The 19,568-nt window shown below is 37.2% G+C and overlaps 1 protein-coding gene across 2 annotated transcripts; it reads left to right on the top strand.

Annotated features, from left to right (window-relative positions):
* Positions 1-419: 419 nt before the first annotated feature.
* On the top strand, positions 420-19,155 carry LOC125825323 (sister-chromatid cohesion protein 3). 2 transcript variants are annotated; one of them, XM_049504667.1, is made up of 22 exons: positions 420-577; positions 660-843; positions 4,344-4,456; positions 4,584-4,676; positions 4,848-5,011; positions 5,087-5,323; positions 5,414-5,558; positions 5,653-5,831; positions 5,955-6,097; positions 6,187-6,314; positions 6,720-6,893; positions 7,526-7,687; positions 7,797-7,997; positions 8,080-8,217; positions 8,292-8,486; positions 8,616-8,760; positions 10,016-10,122; positions 10,308-10,445; positions 14,407-14,669; positions 16,453-16,577; positions 18,255-18,545; positions 18,898-19,155. In XM_049504667.1, exons 1-21 carry the CDS (start codon positions 533-535, stop codon positions 18,482-18,484), a joined length of 3,309 nt encoding a protein of 1,102 aa, XP_049360624.1. In that variant the 5' UTR covers positions 420-532; the 3' UTR covers positions 18,485-18,545; positions 18,898-19,155. The 2 variants fall into 2 exon arrangements, with proteins under 2 accessions (XP_049360624.1, XP_049360625.1); XM_049504668.1 differs by lacking the exons at positions 14,407-14,669; positions 18,898-19,155 and having other exon boundaries at positions 18,255-18,490.
* The last annotated feature ends 413 nt before the right edge of the window (positions 19,156-19,568 follow it).

Genomic DNA, 19,568 nt, shown 5'->3' with positions numbered 1-19,568 from the left:
GCAACATGTATAACGGTGAACAAATACCAGCAAACAATTTGACCCAATACTGAAATTACTCCACTTTCCGTTATAGAATTTGTTCTACAAAAATGATCGAAAATGGGTGAATGAGTAGCAGTAACGAAAAAGAGAATAAGAGAAATAAACTTTATTAAGGAAGATTTAAAGAGTTAAATTCTTTTTTTGTATGTGTTCAAAAGGTAAATTAAAAGTATATTGTAAGTTTTTGGTGGTAGACTATGGTGTGAGTCTGAGATATTAAAAAGATTTTTTTTTTGAAAATGATGTTAAAATAAAGTGTGGAACAAACTTTTTGTGCCAAGTGTCTAAATGAATTAGCTGGATAATTGAGTTAAGACGTGGCATATAAGGCATAAGCATCGTTTTCAATCTCACAAAAACGGCAACTCCAAGTGTAGGCAGTACGCAATACGATCCCACAAATCTCTTCATTTTCTCACCGTCTCGTTCTTCTGCATAGTTCTCTCTTCTTTGCTTCGGTTTTTAGGGTTTACAACAACAGCAATTCATGGAGGAGGAACCAGTGGTATCGGAAACAGCGAATCGTCGTACGGTGAGTTTGGTTTTCAATTTCAACAGTATTCAACTGATTAAGTTAATAGTTGAGACGTAATTATTGAGTTAATGGTTTACAGAAACGAACGAGAGCTCAAACTAGGGTTAACGAAGAGCAATTACACAGCAGTGTGAATGAGGAAGAGAGAGAAGAATCGTCCGATGACTTTGAAGACTCTCGTGCTAGAGCTAAGCGGAGTAAGGCTTTAGGAGGCACTTCATCTGCTGCTGCTGCTGCTAGAAATGCTCATCAGAGTTTAATTGGTATTATAAATTTGGTCTGCTGTTTTCTAGGTTTTGTTACAATAGTTTTGATGTTTAATTTGAATTTGAGAATCTATAGATTTTTAGGCTTTGTTTCTCGATTGTTGGTAGCACAGTGGAAATTATGGTCTTCTAGTTTGCATGTCATTCTGAAATTTTATTATGTTGAGTGGAGGAATGGAAGTTGTGGTCTTCTAGTTGGACTAATGTTCTGTAGTTTTTATTTTTGCAGTTTGAGATTATATAGAAATTTTAGGTTTGGCTTCCTCAATTATTGTTGAAAGCACGGGTGGAAATTATGCTAGGTTTTGGTTTCTAGTTTGTATTGCTATGGTACTAGCAGATTATTTTTGAATATTGAGACAAGCATTGTTAGGCTTGTGCTATCGGATAATGTTGAAAGTGCAAATATGGAAGTTGTGGTCTAGTTATCATAGTGTTATGTATTGTTCTTTTAATTTCAGGTATATTTTGAAGATTCAAACGAGAGAAATTTTGGGCTTACACTAGTCGATTATGTTGAAAGTAGACATGGAATTATCTTTTAGTTCATTAGTGTTGTGGTGCTTTCATTACAGTGATTTCAGGTTAATTCTGAAAGTTACTAGAGAAGTTTTAGCTAGCGTTTGGCCATAGATTTCCAATTTTTTTTGGGAAATATTAGTTGGGTGAAAATTTGGGTGAAATTTCACCATGTGTTTGGTCATAGTATATGGGAAATATATTTAACCTTTTTAAGAAATATGATTTATACCCATAAGTTTTTAAAACTATCAAAACTAACCATATGTTTGTATTACATGGCACGTGAGTTTGGTGTAGAATTTGAATGATTAAAAGTTCCCAAATAATGAGACTTGGCCCAAATACTAGTTTTTTCTAGTATTTGGGTTATTTGCCAAATAATGGCAAATTGTATGGACAAACACTATTTGCCAAATTTTTCCCCAAATTTTACTTGGGAAATCTATGGCCAAACGGGTCCTTAGTCTATCGCTACTCAATATATAGAAAGCGTGAATGGAGGTTACAGGGATTTCAGATTAATTCTGAAAGTTAATAGAGAAGTTTTAGTCTATCGCTACTCAATATATAGAAAGCGTGAATGGAGGTTACAGTGATTTCAGGTTAATTCTGAAAGTTACTAGAGAAGTTTTAGTCTATCGCTACTCAATAGATAGAAAGCGTGAATGGAGGTTGTGATCGTTTAGTTTGACCATGTTATGTAATTTTCCATTATGACATTTAAAGTTCAATTTTGGTAATTCAAGAATCTATGGAATTTTTAGGGTGTGCTACCCAATTATAGTCGAAAGCGTGAGTTAAGTTATATCTTTGAGTTTGGCTACTGTGCTATAATTTTAATTATGGTAATTTTAGGTTAATATTGAATTGATGACTTTGAGAGCGTAAAAGCTTTCAATTTGCTTGCTGAAAATGGTCCTTTAAATGTCTGTAAATTCTGTAATTTACAATAGCAAGTGGCAGAATTTGATTCATTATTGCATTTTGTTTCCACCCATTGAATGAAATGCCAATCTCGTCCACTAATTTTTGGACAAATGTGAAACACTCATCAGTATGGGCGTCCTGTTGGTGAAGAAAATGCTGTAGGATTCTTATTTTGTCTTTATAGCTACTTTTGTGGAAATTTTGGGAAACATTTTTTGTACTGAACACTTTGTTTGGAGGTTGTTACATACTGTTTCATTATGTATCATTTGTATCAATATATCAATCTGATTGTTCCTCCTGCGAGAGTTTGCCATCCTTTGAAAATATTTGGTGTTTCTATCACCCTCCTTAAGCCATAAACACTTGGATTTTTGCCTCCATGATACTTCTTCAGCCTTAGCAATCTGTTGTAGTTCCATTTTTAGGACCATCATCTTGTCTTTTTCTGCTTGGGATGGGAGCCTTTTTTCGATTGCCTGCTCAATAACCATAAGTTCATCCAGTGCTTTGCTCTTTCTGGTTTCCATCTTGCCAAAGATTTCTCTGTTCCAGTCAGTGATATCTTTTTTAAGACACCTCAATTTCTGAGAGAAAATAAAATCTGGACTACCCTTGATAGAGTAGTTCTGCCACCATTCTTTAATTTTATCCAAGAACCCCTCCTCTTGCAACCACATGTTTTCAAATTAAAAATAGGAAGGATTGTCTTCCCAGTCACCATTTTCCAAAAGTACAGGTCTATGGTCTGGCATAACTTTTAGAAGAGCAATTTGTTTTACAGCTTTAAAGGTGTCGCTCCATTCAGGTGATGTCAAAAACCTGTCTATTCTAGAGGCTTGAATAGAATATTCTCCTCGGGACCAAGTATAGAAAGCATCCTGTAAAGGGAGGTTGATTTAAGTTCAGATTTTGAATGGTATCTGAGAAGCTTTTCATGACTTTTGATCTTCGGATGCAGTTATATCTTTCACTTTCAAATCTGCATACATTGAAATCACCACCGATGACCCTACTGCTTGTTCCAGATACCTCTAATTACTGCAAGTTTGAGCCATAATTCCTCTTTTCTGGATTAGAATGAGGGCCATAAACACCTTTGAAACACCATCGGAATTCTTCTTGAGAACTTTCTAACATACACGAGAGAGTGTATGAACCTTGTTGTATATCAATGCAATCCCACAGCCTTTTATCCCAAAGAATTACTATCCACCCATACTACCACTTGCTTTGAGCTCAGTCCAACCAGCCCATCTATTGCCCCACATCTGTTGAATCATCTGTGACGACCAGTCTACTATTTTTGTCTCCTGCAGGCAAATTATGTCTGCTTTTCCATTTACCCATTAAATATTTCACTGAACTTCTCTTAGCTGCTTCATTCTGCCCCCGCACGTTCCAACTGATAATTTTTAATTTCATTTAGAAAGAGCTTCGTGAAACCTGCCCCTATCTTCCTTTGCCATGCCATCATAATTTAAACCACATTTTAGCCTTTCTAGCACGAGTTCACCTTTTCTCTGTGACTTTTTTGCTGAACTTCCTTCAGATTTTTGTTTATTCAATTGCAGCTGCCTCTTATGTTCCATGTGCAAGATCATGTCCAGGATTTCATGCTCAAATCCCATAATATTAACCCCAAAAGCCTTGCATGCCTTGACCATCACTGTTTTGGTCCACCTGGAAGTTTCAATTACTGTTGGATTTTGAATTTCAAACACATAGCCACAATCAAAGGCCTTCTGTGATTATTCCATAAGAAATACTCATTCCTCTTTGAAAAGTCACTTCAGCTATGCCTTACCAGTCCAAAAAAAAGTCACTTCAACTAATCCTTTTCTTTGAAGGTGACTCACTTCCTATTCAAGGAATGAAACCATCAGAAGCTATACCAGTCAGTTTGTTTTCTTGTGCTTGCTTGCTTCAATTCCTCGTTACCTGATTCTAATTAGATTTTACTTTCTCTCTGTTGAATCCTTTTTGTGTATATCTATTGTGGTGGTTTACACATGCTGATGATAGGACATCCATTCCTTTATTTGCAGATGTTGTTAAAGGTGATAGGAGACAAATTCCTCTAGTGGTCAAGCATTGGGTGGAACACTATGAGAAGGATCCGAAAGCTGCAATGGCTGGACTATTGAGCATGATGTTTGAGGTAATTTGATAATATGTGGATGTTTCTTTAGCTTGCATACTATGTTTTTACCATCTCCACATATCAGCCATAGACAGGTTCCATTTTGATGATGTGACATGATAGGTGGAAATTTGTGGTTTTGCAGGCATGTGGAGCAAAATATCATATTGAAGAAGATTTCTTGGACCAAACCGATGTTGATGATGTTGTAGTTGCTCTTGTAAACATGGCTAAAAGGGTATATTCATTCATCATATTGATGACATTTCCTTATTTGATATGTTATTTGGCGTCACTGTGTATGTTGTTGTTGTAATATGTTATTTGGCGTCAGTTCAATATGCATTAAACAGGAACTTCATGCATAGACATGCAATTCTAATTTTACCTAATCTCCTTTGGATGTTAGGGTGAAGTTGAGGATTATCAAACTTCAAAGAAGAAGGACTTCAAGAACTTCAAAGATAACCTCGTCTACTTCTGGGATACACTGGTTGCTGAATGTGAAAATGGACCACTTTTTGATAGGGTCTTGTTTGACAAGTGCATGGATTATGTGATTGCGCTATCATGGTAAGTAGCTTGTAGGTTGGTATTCTAAATTTAAGGTAATATTTTGGCTCATTGTCTTGTGAACATGCATTTCAGCACTCCTCCTAGAGTATATCGTCAGGTTGCTTCATTAATGGGGCTTCAACTTGTTACATCCTTTATACACATTGCCAAAGTACTTGGTTCACAGCGGGAAACCACACAGAGACAGCTAAATGCTGAACAGAAGAAGAAAGTGGATGGGCCTCGAGTTGAATCACTAAATAAAAGATTATCCATGACCCATGAAAAGATAACAATAATAGAGGAGATGATGCGGAAGATATTTACTGGGTATGCACCTTATGTTAATGATACATATTTTTAATTACTTGAGGGGCATTTTTAATTTTGTTTTGCCTTTTTGTATGCTGAAATTTGTAGGCTATTTATGCACCGTTATCGAGATGTCGAACCTGATATCAGAATGGCATGCATACAGTCATTGGGTGTCTGGATCCTGTCATACCCCTCCCTGTTTTTGCAGGATTTGTATTTGAAATATCTCGGATGGACATTGAATGATAAAGTAAGTGGATGTCAATTTGATTTTATCTTCAATCTTCAGTTGTTAAATTGAAAATTCTAACAATGCATTTGGCTCTTAATTTTACCCTCTTAAGAGTGATGGTGTAAGGAAGGCATCAGTTCTTGCACTGCAGAATCTTTATGAGGTGGATGATAATGTACCATCTCTTGGCCTTTTCACGGAGAGATTTTATAAAAGGATGATCGAGCTTGCTGATGATGTTGATATTTCTGTGGCAGTATGTGCTATAGGACTCGTGAAACAACTGATAAGGTAATTTCTTGACAATGCAAGCCTCTTGCATTTTTAATATTGTTACCAGCAGATTGTTGAAATGTGCTCTTTTATCAAGTTATTCATATTTTGCTGACATCTTTTTTTTTCTTTTGATTGCAGACATCAACGTGTTCCCGAGGAGGAATTAAGTTCTTTATATGATTTGCTAATTGATGATCCACCTGAAATCAGGCGTGCCATTGGAGCTCTAGTGTATGATAATCTGATTGCCCAGAGATTGAACAGTTCACAATCTAGTTCAGGTTTTTATCACATTGTTCTGCATCCTGTGCTGTGCTTTCTATTTGCTTGATTGATTAATACAAGTGTACTGATAACAAAAAATTTCCAGGGGATAATGCTGATTCTTCTGAGGTTCATCTTAATAGACTGTTGCGCATATTGGGAGAGTTTTCAAAAGACGAAATGCTGAGTATGTATGTCATCGATGATATTTGGGAGTATATGGACGCCATGAAAGTACGTTATGTACGCTATCTTTTAATCTAAAGAATGGAATTGCTATGACCATATGATATCTGTAGTTTGGTTAGAGTAGTATCTCCCTACAACTTTCAATGAGCCTAGTCTTCTAGTGGCTCAACTTTGTTTTAAAGACGTTATAAGTTACTGTATAATTTCTGATTTTGTTCAGTATTTCCCTATGATTTTTAGTATTGATGCTGTAATACAATTATCTTTAGTTTGGTTAGACTAGTATTTTCTACAACTTGCCTTTATAGGCATTTTCTATTTGTATTGATTTGACACCTATAATCCTATTTTATCATAGGAAAACTTAAGAAGGGTCTCCTTCTTATCCTGGATACCTGAGTGTGTTCTGTGGTTGAGGAAAATATTCACTTGAAAATTATGTCCTTACAGGATTGGAAACGTATCCTGTCTATGCTCTTGGAAGAAGAGCTATCAGCTGAACTAAGTGATGTAGATGCAACAAACCTAATTCGGCTGCTTTTTGCATCCATTAGGAAGGCAGTTGGAGAGAAGATTGTTCCTGCCAGTGATAATAAAAAACAATATTATACTAAGGCACAAAAGGTGAGGTTCTTTTGTTCTTCTTGTTGATACTCTCTGAGACCCTTAATAAATGTTATATTTGTGCTTCAAACTTCACCATTTACACCTGAGAATGGATTCCAAGAAAGTTCTTGTGAAACAATAAGTTGGTGATATTTCTGCAACCTGGTTGATCTGTACTGTTTTAGCAGTTTCTTGAACTGTATGCTTGTCTTAAATGAGGTCAGGTGGTCAAATACGTCCAGATTACTTGCTAGTATTAGTCAGTGGAAGAGGTGCCATTTTCGTATATTATCATGTTACCATCTTTAACATTTTTATAACATCATTAAGACGCTTTATTATACTTGGAGTTTGATAATATAGTGAGCAGTCAGATTATTTTCATGTACCATGGAACATTGACGGTAACTCTGTTTGCTCAATGCTCAGTAGGGACATCATTCCAAGCTGTACGCAGAATGAGTATCTAGATGCTGTGGTTTTGATTTTTTGCAGTCATAGTGTTTCACCTCAAGTTCAAAATTTATTTAGATTATTTTAGATAGGTTCCTTCTTTAGTGTTCTTTGTCAATGACAAATTATATTGGTGTTGTTCAGCCATACTACTACAGGATACTGAATTCTTTGAATGCTTATATTGTAATCGGCAGGACGTGTTTGAAAGTTCTAAGCGTGATATAACCATTGCTATGATGAGGAATTATCCACAGCTTCTTCGCAAATTTATGTCTGACAAAGCAAAAATTCCCTATCTACTTGAAATCATTGTTCATATGAACCTTGAGCTCTATTCTCTTAAAAGACAAGATCAGGTGCGTTTGTGGAACTTATTACAATCATGAACTATATAGGGGATTGCCTATATGAAGTCATTTTTTTTTTGAACTGGTAACTAAAAGCTGTTTTCTTTTGCTTTTTCAGAATTTTAAATCTGCTGTACTTCTGATGAAAGAAGCATTTTTCAAGCATGGTGAGAAGGAGGCTCTGAGATCTTGTGTAAAAGCTCTGAACTTCTGTGCTACTGAGAGTCGTGGGGAGTTACAGGACTTTGCCCTTAACAAATTGAAGGGGATTGAAGATGAGCTCATTATCAAACTTAAATCTGCAATAAAAGAAGTTGCTGTATGTGCCCTTGACAAATTGAAGGGGACTATGTGTTTTATTGATGCATTTTGGTTAAAATGTGCAATTTTTGTTGTTGCAGGATGGTGATGATGAATATTCAATGCTTGTTAACTTGAAAAGGTTGTATGAACTTCAATTGTCAAGGCAAATTTCCATTGAAAGCTTGTATAACGATCTTGCAGAGACTCTTAAGAACTTAAGAAGTATTGATGACGAGGTGGGTGTACTGTAGTTTGAATAATACTTTTTTGTAGTCTTGCCAATACACAACTGCTTTGGCTTACTGTTCAGGTAATTGGATTTCTGCTTCTTAACATGCATCTGCATGTTTGCTGGTGCCTACACTCTATCATCAACTCTGGCACAGTCCTGGAACAATCTATATCTTCCTTAATCTCAAAACGCAGTGCCTTGTTTGAACTACTTGAGTCCTTCCTGACTACTAATTCTCCGGAAGGTCTTCGTGCAAGTCAACTTGCATGTAGGGTAAGCATTATTTTTAAATATCTACATCTGACCATGTGTAATTTCCAAACATCTATGTTCACCTATCTCCTGTTAGTGCCATCTATGTTCTCTTTTGGTTAATTGAGTTTGTTGTTTTTCTTGGTCTAGGTTTGTGTTATTTTTTCAGAACAGTGGTGTCTATTCAGGAAAGCAACCTTTGCATCCACGGAAATAGAAGCTTTGGGGTACTCTCCAGATGAAGCCATTCTTCAAAAGTTCTGGAAGCTTTGTGAACGCCAACTACATATTCCAGGTGGTTTTTGCTCTCCCATTCACTGTTTTCTCTAAATGTGTGGCAGCTCTAGCTCACATCTTACAGTTGTATAGAGGAATAATAGTATGGCTCTAACACTATTATTTATCTTTAACTGTAGAAAAGCCTGCATCTAGAACAATTACTTTTAGTATCATGCTTCTTATTATAGCACTTCTAAATAGTGTGCTTTGATGTAAACTTATCATCATTGCCATGGTTACTATGAAAACACTTTGGTTCTTGAGCAGTTTCATGAATTTGAATGCGAAATGTGTACTTTTATTGAATTCATTTGTTTCCTCATATGCTATATCTTAATTGAAGGAATGTGTTGTCATAAAAAAAAATCTTAATTGAAGGAATAGATTTACTAGGTCTTAGGCCTAACTCACACCCCAAAAGCTAGTTCAAAGGGAGGAGGATTGCCCAAGCCTTACAAGGAGTCCACCCATCTCATTAACTACCGATGTGGGACTTTTGTCATTCTTTAACACCCCACCTCACGCCCAGTGCTTAGCATCTGGTGCGTGGGCAATTTTGATTTTGGGGGCCCCAACATCGGGTGAGACGGGCCCTGCTCTGATACCATGTTAGATTAGGTCTTAGGCCTAACTCACACCCCAAAAGCTAGCTCAAAGGGAGGAGGATTGCCCAAGCCTTGTAAGGAGTCCACCCATCTCATTAACTACCAATGTGGGACTTTTGTCATTCTTTAACAGTGTTGTTGCACATTGGTTTTTATTTTTGTTATGTTCTTGTTGTGAAGCTTGATTTTCAAAAGGAAACCATTTTGTGCATCTTTTTCCTAGCATTACTTCTTTGGTAAGGATCTAACTTTACTTTGTCTGTTGGAAAGAATATTAAGAAACTAAAGTGTACATCTGCTCCCGACATAACCAAATACAGGAGGAAAATAACTGTTTCACTTCCCTATTTTGCAATGTAAGCACTCTTATGTCATGAAGAGTGAAGATTCACGCAAAAATTTCATTAATATAAAGTAAACAAAAAAAAGATACTGCAAAAACTTGATCACCTAATCTGTTGAGTCGTGGAAAATAGATCTCCATGGTCCACCCAGAGGTGTCAATGAAAGAATAAGAGTCTTTTTAACTTGACCAAAAAAGTGTTTTAAGCTTCCAGAACAGCATAAATAAGTCCATAACTTATCCATTCAATCCCAGAAAGGGTTTCTTTCTGCACATGAGGGATGTCTTTTGAGACTTTCGTTCATCTTCTAACGTGGATACAGATGAGGCTGAAGAAGAAGATTCTAATAGGGAATACATTGAGGAGACAAATCGAGATGCTGTGATCATTGCTGTTGGGAAGTTGGTTGCTGTTGATGCAGTTCCTAAGGTTAGGTGTATTCTCTTTTCATAGTTGGACTTTTCTATACTTGATTCCTAGCTGTACTTCTTATATAGATTTTGGCAATGCTTTTTTGTATTACTGCACTATCATTTAGAAAGCAAAGATCAGGAGGCATACCGTTAATTATCTTTATCAGGTGCTAACATATTTCATCACTGTAATATCTACAGGAATATCTTGCTCCAGAGATACTATCTCATCTTTCAATGCATGGGACAAGTGTATCTGAGGTTATTAAGCATTTGCTAACTGTGTTAAGGAATAACGGTGCAGATGTTGCATGTTTGTTCCTAGAGGCACTAAAAAGGGTGAGCATCACTACTTGTTAACTGAGATGATTCCTGTTTTATTTTTGTCACTTGGCAGGTTGGCCTTCCAATTTCTAGTGAGCTTTTTGATGAAATTGCAGAAGAGAAGTCTTACTTCAAAATTCGATAATGATATGGTTAAAATGTTTGGTTGACTGAGTGTATAAAAAAGGGGAGCCCGGTGCATGAAGCATCCCCATTCATGCTGGGTCAGGGGAAGAGCCACCGTCAAAGGGGGGGGGGTGTATGTATGTAAGCAGCCTACCCTGACCCAATCATCAGTGACTGGTTCCACTGCTTGAACCCGTGACCTATAGGTCAGTCACACGGACACAACTTTACCATTGCTCCAAGGCTTGTCGGTGTATATTATTCATGTTCATGGGGTGTGTTTGAGTTGGTTGTAGTTATAATTCAAGGAGCTAGGATGGACAAATGCCATGCTTGTAACAAAGATGCATGTCCTTGTTTGCTATTTTGCCCTGAAAGATGCATATCATTGTACGTTGATTCTAGCCCACTTGAGATACCACTCAGTCCCTGCTGTTTATTGGTTATAGGTCAAATCTAATGTTTCATGGTACGACTGGGTAGAGAGAAGCAGAATATGAAGTCGGGGGTCCCGCTCAATGATAAGAGCTTGGATTGGATATTCTTTATTCTCAAAGAAGCATCATCTGATCAGAAAAATCTGTTGAGAAGATGGAGACATAAACACCAGGTCGCAGAATATTTTGGTACCAGGAAACACAACTCTCATGGGAGGTGTATGTGTATCTTATCATTGAAGGGAGAGGCCAGATCAGTTATCAACGCATCATTGTTCCAGAAACAGGCATTAGTGCAGTATGGAGAAGTGTAGCATTTAAGATGGAGAATTTCATTAAATGCTCCCCACAGATGTCTGCGAAGGCCTCCTTCAGGGCATACGACATTAATGTGGTTTATGCAAAAGCGTTGAGGATAGTAAATGGCAACCAATACCAGCCCAGTGGTAACCACAAATAAGGGTAAAGTGGTTAAAGCCACTACTGCTGTCAAAAATGGAGGACAAGGTCTACTTGGAAGATGCATCTTTCAGTCCTTCGACATGACAAAGTCTGATATCCCCTCTTCATCAGATGTTTGAATCATCAACAGTTTGGAAGAAGGTTTTTGGGGTTAATATTTATGAGATGGGAGCCTGTTTTCTATTTGAGTTCCCAAACAGAGACATGGCAGAGCAAATTCTCCAGGGAGAATGGATTTGGAAAAAGAACAAAGTTAAACTAGAATTGTGGAATCCTTCTACAGGATGCGTGCCAGCCTCGTGCAAGCCCAAAACCAAATGAATTAGGGCAATGGGTCTGGCTCTGCACCTATATTCAAATGAGACTTTCCATGAAATTGGAGATTTATGTGGTGGTTGGAAACCGACGGAGGAGGAAGCAGAGCTAAGAAACCATTTCAAGTGGGCTAGAATTGAAGTACGAGGTGATGGTCGGTAATTCCCAAACGAAGTAACTATCTCTAGAGATGAGTCAACTTCTTCATCCTGATCTGGACTGAGGAAAACTCGATTCAAGCTAATTCCGACGAGCAGCAGAGAAGTCATCGGAGAAGATGAACTGGAACAACAAACAACCTAGCTGGTAATAGATCCTTCGAGGATGTAGGGATGACAGATGTTGGGGAGACCCACGTGGGTACAGCTGTAACAATTTTTAAAAATAAGGCTGGGGAACACATGCAGGACATGTGCTGGATTTAAAGATGGTTTTGGACCTTAAGTATTTTGTGCCTGATCAGGCACAAGTCATATTTAACAACATATACCCTAGACCGCTGATGATTATTTCCATGAAGCAATTCTAGAAGAAACATCGGCAGTTTATTTCTCTGATCAGTGCATGAAACAGGAGAACACAACAACACTGGATAATCTGGCAATCAGTGGAGATCAACTGCGAATTGAAAAAGAGAAGGGGGAAAATGAAGCTGGACTTCTTTGTATGCAAACCCAGAAGAATCTGTAAGTGAAGAGCAGGGAGAGATAATTCTAGATATCTCTCGAAATCAACAATCACAGCTGGAGATGACAAATACTGGGGAAATCTGGGACGTGTAGGAGGTTGAACCTCCTTCATTCAGCAACAAGAATCTCTACTTGATAAGGGGATGAACGCAATAATGTGGGTTCAACAAAATTTACTCAAACTACACAAGATGTTTGGAATGTTAGGGAGTTCAATGATTTGGGGAAAAGGAGAGTGGTGCAGAGTCTGATTCAAGATTGGAAAACAGATGGTCTGCCTCCAAGAAACAAAGTTAGAAGGGAATGTGCAGGATATAGTTAAACAGATATGGGCAGGGAGATAGATCAGATATGCATTTTTGGAAGCTAGTGGCAGGAATTCTTCTCTTATGGGATGCAAGAGTATGGAAAGAGGAAATTTTATAGGTTGAAGCGTACACTCTATCCTATAACTTCAAGGCCCAATTAAATGATTTTGAATGCCATATCACTGATGTGAATGCTTCTAACAGAAAATTGGAAAGGAGACTGGTATGAGAGGAATTAGCTGACGTCAAAAGTCTAATGGAGTGGCCATGGCCTATCTGTGGTGAATATGGTCAATTTAATATATATATATATAGATTCCCATATGAAAAAGGGACTGCATTAAGAGAACTTCATCTATGGGGGAATTTTCAGATTGTATGGATGGCATGGAGCTAGTTGATTTGCAGCTTGATGTGGAACTTACACTTGGTTTATAGGAGACAACCATACTAATTCCTCTAGAATAGACAGGATACTGGTATCCACAGAATGGAATAGCCAATTCAGTGATCTAAAGCAATGTACTCTACAGAGAGTGGTTACAGATCATGTCCCAATTGCTCTGTTCTGTGGACACTGGGAACAATCTAAGTCATTTCAAATTTCAAATTTGGTGGTTAAACTCAAGAATGTTTTGTTGACAATGTTGGGAAACGGTGGAGTCTGAAAGAGTGGAGCAGGAATGAGCAGGGGAATTTGAAGATTCAGAAGAACAAACTACTCAGTTAGATGTGCTATAGACAAAGCCCCTGGCACGGATGGGTATACAATGGGTTTCTGTCTAAATTGCTGGGAGGTTATAAAGAGACATATTTCATAATTTCCATTCAAATGCTATGTTTGAAAAAAGTTTTAATGCAACATCTATTGCCCTGATTCTTATCATAAGAAGACATGGGCAAAGGAGCTCAAAGATTTTTAGATCTATCAGTCTGATTGAAAACTTTTACAAGTTGATCTCTAATGTCCTGACAGAGAGATTGAAGAGGCCGGTGGACAAACAACGAATGACATTCATTAAAGGAAGACATATAAAGGATGCAGTGCTGATAGCTAATGAGTCAATTTATTTCAGAATCTCACAAGAAAAACCTGGCATCTTTTGTAAACTTGATAGTGAGAAAGGCTATGACATGTCAATTGGGAGCTCATTCTTAGTATGTTGAGACAAATATGCTTTGGGGAGAAGTGGATCAACTGGATTAAATTTTGCATCTGTATAGTAAACTTGCATGTATTTTGTTGTTCCGCTTTTGGCGTACAAATGTTTATTCTAATGAGACTGAGTCAATTCTAGATGTTTTAGGGTCCAGCTAGAGATAGGTTTAGCTCTTGGGAAGCTTGTACTTCCTTCTATTATAAATATGGTTCTTACGGTACTTAAGTAAGTATTGATACAAATACAAATTTACCAGTTTAAAAAAAAACAGAGTAGAAAAAGTTTGTCGGGAAAGAAAGTATACATGTTAGATTCTTTTGTTTGTAAAGAAAGTATACATGCTAGATTCAGAAAGGCATCAAGGTACTTCCTTTCCAAACAAAGAGTGTCGTTCTCAAAAAAATCAAGATTGTATTGGAAAAAAGTGTAGTGTCTTTTTTTTGTGGAGTAGTTGAGCATGTTTGATTCTGATTTTGCAGGCCCATGAACGGTACTTAGTAGCACTTTTCTCTGATGATGACGAATCAGCGAGAAAGACTTTTCATGAATGTGAAGATCTCGCCAGTGGGTTTGCTAAGACATTTGGAAATGCTGCTAGAAACAAGCACCGGTCAGATCTTCTGAATATTGTCACAGGAGGCATTCAATATGCCTTTACTGATGCTCCAAAGCATTTATCTTTCTTGGATGGTGCTGTGCTGCATTTCATATCTAAACTTCCTCCTCCAGATATTATGAACATGTAAGAGCTTACAAATGTAATTTTCCGTTTTAATCACATAATGAAAGGCCAACATTCTGACTCCAATCCGGTTAGATGATCTATCTAGGGCGTTTAATGAAATTCTGTGTTAGCCCTGGTATGGAACAACTTGAGGAAACAACAGATTATCTTCTCATGTTCCTTGGGTTTTGGATATTGTAGAAGCTTGGACACTGTGTGTCTGCTTTGTTACAGGGTTGGATTTAGATGTGGCTTGGTTAGATATATGCCTGAGATTTTTTTTTTTTTTTTTTGATGACAAGGGAAACCCACAGCCGCTACCTTTGGGTGCGCACAGGGTAAAACCCCTGTCCTATGCAATAGCTCGCAAACCACATAGGAGAGGTAACCCGCACTAAGCAAGCCTGGTGTGACGAGCTCGACCCAGAAGACAAACCCCTTCCTTTTGCTGGCAAGGGGTTTCGAACTTGAGACCTCCAACATGGAAGTCCCAAGCCCAAACCACTGGGCCACCCCGAAGGGGTAGATATATGCCTGAGAATTGGGACATCCTGGTGGGGTTTTAGGGCTTGGGCTGTCGTGATTGTGGCAGATTCCCATGGCAGAAACTTCTCTTTTTTCTTTTTTTGGTTTTAAAAATATGTTCTTTTTATTGAAGTTATTTGTTGATGTGATAGGGGATGTACCGTTCACAAGCAGTATGCAGAAGTAGAGGTTCATGATGAGAATGTGATTCTCTACAAAAATTATGCAATATTCATTGCCAACTGGGATCACATATCTTCTCCAAAAACTTACAAAAGTATAAATGATCATTGATATTCACATAAGATATTTTTATTGTTAACTTCTTCAACTTACAAATTATTAGTGATCCTCTGATATGCACATAAAGTTTTAACTTCAGCCTTTTTCCAGATAGGTAACTTCTTAAGCGGTTAAGCCTGTTTTTTTTTTCTTTCCTTATTAGCCGCTGAAGTTCCAGAGAAGCTATTTTCACTCTCTACTCCTTTTCCTCTTGAATTCCCAACTTAGAACACGTCTTTGAGAGTAGCCGGTGTCACCCATCTGGTGCCAAACATATTCCACACTTTGTTTCACAATCAGTGTGTGATATAACAATAAAATCACAACTGGTTCTAATCTTATCACCAGTAGATGTGACCTATCTTCCATTTCCACAGATTTCTCACTGTGAGAATGGTCAAGGAAGAAGTAAACCTTTTTAGGTGCCTCTAGGAACCAATACCATGGAATAGGCAAAAGATTCCTCTCAAATAATCATTGATATAATGAGTTTATTGTGAAGAGTCTGTTTGCATCCCACTTTCAACTGTTCTGGCCCGTTAGTGACACTGGAAGCAATGGCATACATGAAGTTTAGGGGTGTACCATGTTGACCTATGCAAGGCCTACTGCTCTGAGAAGTTGGTGAAAAATTAGCTGTAGTTGCTGCTTACTCTCGGATACAGCCTTAGTTTGTTACTGGTATCTGAATCAAGAATAATTGGAGGTTGATACTTTTGCCACTCTCAATGTGTCTCAAAGAAATCAATAAAACCTTACTAATGACCAGCTATAGCTTTCTCATCAGACGTAATGTTTTCTTGCCTTTGGACATGTCAGTGGTGTATATTGTATATCTTTTCCATTTAAGCTCTCTTTTTTTGTTTTTAAAGTTGTCCTTGAGAGAACTGCCTAAGCAACCCTGTCTTGTCATAATTTGATCTTTCGATGCTATTTTCTTGTTAATGTAAGTATCATAGCTCTCATATGAGCAACTTAACTCTTATGTGATCAGCTTGAAAGATGTCGAGAAAAGAACTGAAAATGTTAACACGGATGAAGATCCAAGTGGTTGGCGACCCTATCATATATTTGTAGATACGGTCCATGAGAAGTATGCTAAGGGTGAAGTTTTACAAGGTACACATATACTTTTAGTTTTCTGAATTTGTTTTTTTTTTCTATAGTTTGTCTTCTCCCTTTTTATGCTGTGCACTTTAATTTGTGAGTTAATTCTTGTTTGTTTCTCAGTCCTACTAAACAGCCCTGGTTTCAGTGTATTCATTTTGGGTCCACTTCCAAAGGTCTTCTTTTCTTTTCCTTTTTATTTTCCTGTGAAAGGGAACTGTTATATGTAAGCACATGCCTATAATGTCTGAAACTGTGTGAGGAGTTTTCAAAAACTAAAGAGGGGTTGGTTTGACTATAAATTAGGTTCCATGCTGTTAACTTCTTGTCATCTTGGGATGGCGAGTGAAGGCAATTGGAGTGAAACTGGGAAGTGATTACACCAATCCTGTTGTGTGCCACATTAAGTAACAACAATAATGCCTCAATCTTAAAGTAAAAAGGGCTCGAATATGAATTCTCTGTATCCTTTGCACTCTACTTTGACACGTTTCATGCAAATACTGAATAATTGTCTTTTAGGACAAATTAGTATTTCTGACAAAATAATAATGACAGAAAATTCTTGGTCTCACACTGATTCTGTATGCCAAACAACGAATTCCTGAATAGACTAAACAAACTTGTAATTAACACCGATTGTGCCTAATGTAAGTGTATCAAATGTCGTCAAAAAGTTATTTGGCTTATTCCTAATTTTGGTGGTGGTATTGTCATTGCTCTCCATGATCTCTAGAAAATAATATCTTAAACCTATTGTTTCATATTGTTCTACCAAGTTCTAAAATGTCCTTAGAATAAAATGAAGTCACTTGGGTATGAGTGTATAAATGAGAATAATTGAGCTGAGCAATGGTTCACAAGCTAGGTTTGAAATCTAAATCAACTTTAGAAGTCATCATGCTGGGTGTCTTTATTCGTTTTTCCCATTTTTACTAATTTTATGACACTTTGGTTTCCTTCATGGTGGTAAAGCTAATCATGTCAAGGGTCATGAATAGTTTCAAAGGTTGTGATTACACTAGAAACTGGTTTAATTTATTTATTTTAGTTCTGGATGAATTGGTTGTTGTTCTTTGCAAGTAAATGTGATTGTTTGAATTTTCTTTTGGGAGAATTGGGCTTGGTTCATCTTCTGGAAAAAAAGGTCACCTAATCCTTATCCTTGTGAAAGCAATAGATCAAAACCGATTAGATATCATTGAATGTTACTATGGCTTGTAAATTTCACATAGAATACTACAATGTTTGGTTGGAAGGACTAGAAAAATTTATTCCCGCTTAACTAATGTAGCTGGGATAAATATGATCTATGCGTAATTTCATATTGCATTTGATTTGCGGTACTAAAAATATAGCATTAAGTTATGTGGGAGTATATGTATTATTTTATGCAGGATAATGTGGAATTAGGATACGTGTATTGGTAATATAGATGCCCTTTAAGTAAATAATCCTTATATAACATTTTCATGTATTATTATTCATTGCATAACAGTTTCTATGTTATTATTTGTTAAAGAATGACAAAAGTCTTACATTGGTGGTTAATGTGATGAGTGGACTCCTTATAAGTCTTGGACAATCCTACTCCCTTTGAGCTAGTTAATGTCATAGTAATACATCACTTATGGTTTGTGCAATCATAGGATCTGTTTGAACCGACTGCTAATGTGAGTTCTTTTATAGATGATAAGGAAGGTACAGTCGGGAGACGTCGAGGTCGTCCGACCAAGAAGCAGAACATACAAGGAAAGAAGCTTTTTGACGAGCACAATTCTAGTGAAGATGAGGAATCAATCAGTGGATCTGACCAGGAGGCAGATGAAGAAAAACAAGATGACGAAGAGGTCCCTCTAATACATTCTTTTAAGTCATCAGCCAAGCTAAGGTCTCTGAAGATATCAAGAGAGAGCTGAAGTTATGTGAGAACTGGTCATTTTGGTCTCTGTTTAGACTTTTCCTGTTCCAAAGCATCAGGTACTTATTTATTGATTGCCAATTTCAGACAAGAAAAAAGATTTAGTTTTTTTTAAAAATAAAAAATAATAGAAAGATCACCTTAGGCACTGGTTTCATGTTTTACACAATTTCCGTAGGTTTTTGTCAAGTAGGCTTCTGGTACATTGCTTTTCTTATTCTTGACATCTGCTAGTTTGAATAGGATGTTCCGGACATGTGTTCATCTTTAAATGTATAATCATCTAAGCTCTGATTCTACCTGAATCAAATTTACAGTCTTGATGACGCCTGTTTGTCCAACTTAAGACTGCACATATTCATCTTTTTTCTGGAAGTGACAGCTGAAGTGAATTCCATTTGTTATTTTCAGGTTCTCAAGTCTTAAAAGTCTGTTCTCTATGATCACGAGCAAACAGGTTCCTCGCGAACCATTCTAGTTTGAGAGGAAACCTTTGTTGAAGTAGACCTTAGGTGCATGCAGCCTTGTGTATTTAAAATAGGTCATGTCTCCATCTCCTTTTTCTTTTCTTTTCGAAGTAACTGTATTTGCGATTTCTTTTTGGCAGCTTCAAGTCATTTGTGGATTCGCTAAGCTATTATTTCTCGGGATTACCTTGTCATTGTGTAACCTTTGGGCTCCTAATGGCTAGTAAGTTCTGAATTGCCAAAAAAAAAGTACTAGGAAGAGAAATGTGCTGAAGATGGAAGCAAAATTCATGTAGGAGAAATGCAAAATATTCAACTATTTATTAGTTGTAATCACAGCTGTAATTTGAAGGGGAAGGCATTCGTTTGTGTGTAAGCCCCTTTAGAGATAGGGCGAGCCAGGGTAAAGGCTATAGTAAATTTATTGCGACTGAAGTATTGTTTCTACGTGGGAATTTAGAATGGAATCACTCAACTTGTGCAATCCCAACAGTCATGGTATGGTAGCCTTCGTAATGCTACTCATAGCTATATTCATTAGAGTAAACTGGGTTTGTGAATCTTTATGACTCTACGGTCTGGATGGCAAGGAGGAAAATATATATTTTTCAATCA

The sequence above is a fragment of the Solanum verrucosum genome, unplaced genomic scaffold (genome assembly GCF_900185275.1).
Source record: "Solanum verrucosum unplaced genomic scaffold, falcon-dt-bn FXZP01000051.1, whole genome shotgun sequence".
NCBI lineage: Eukaryota > Viridiplantae > Streptophyta > Magnoliopsida > Solanales > Solanaceae > Solanum > Solanum verrucosum.
The sequence above is the reverse complement of the archived record's forward strand: the minus strand, read 5'-3'. Positions and strand labels throughout refer to the sequence as shown.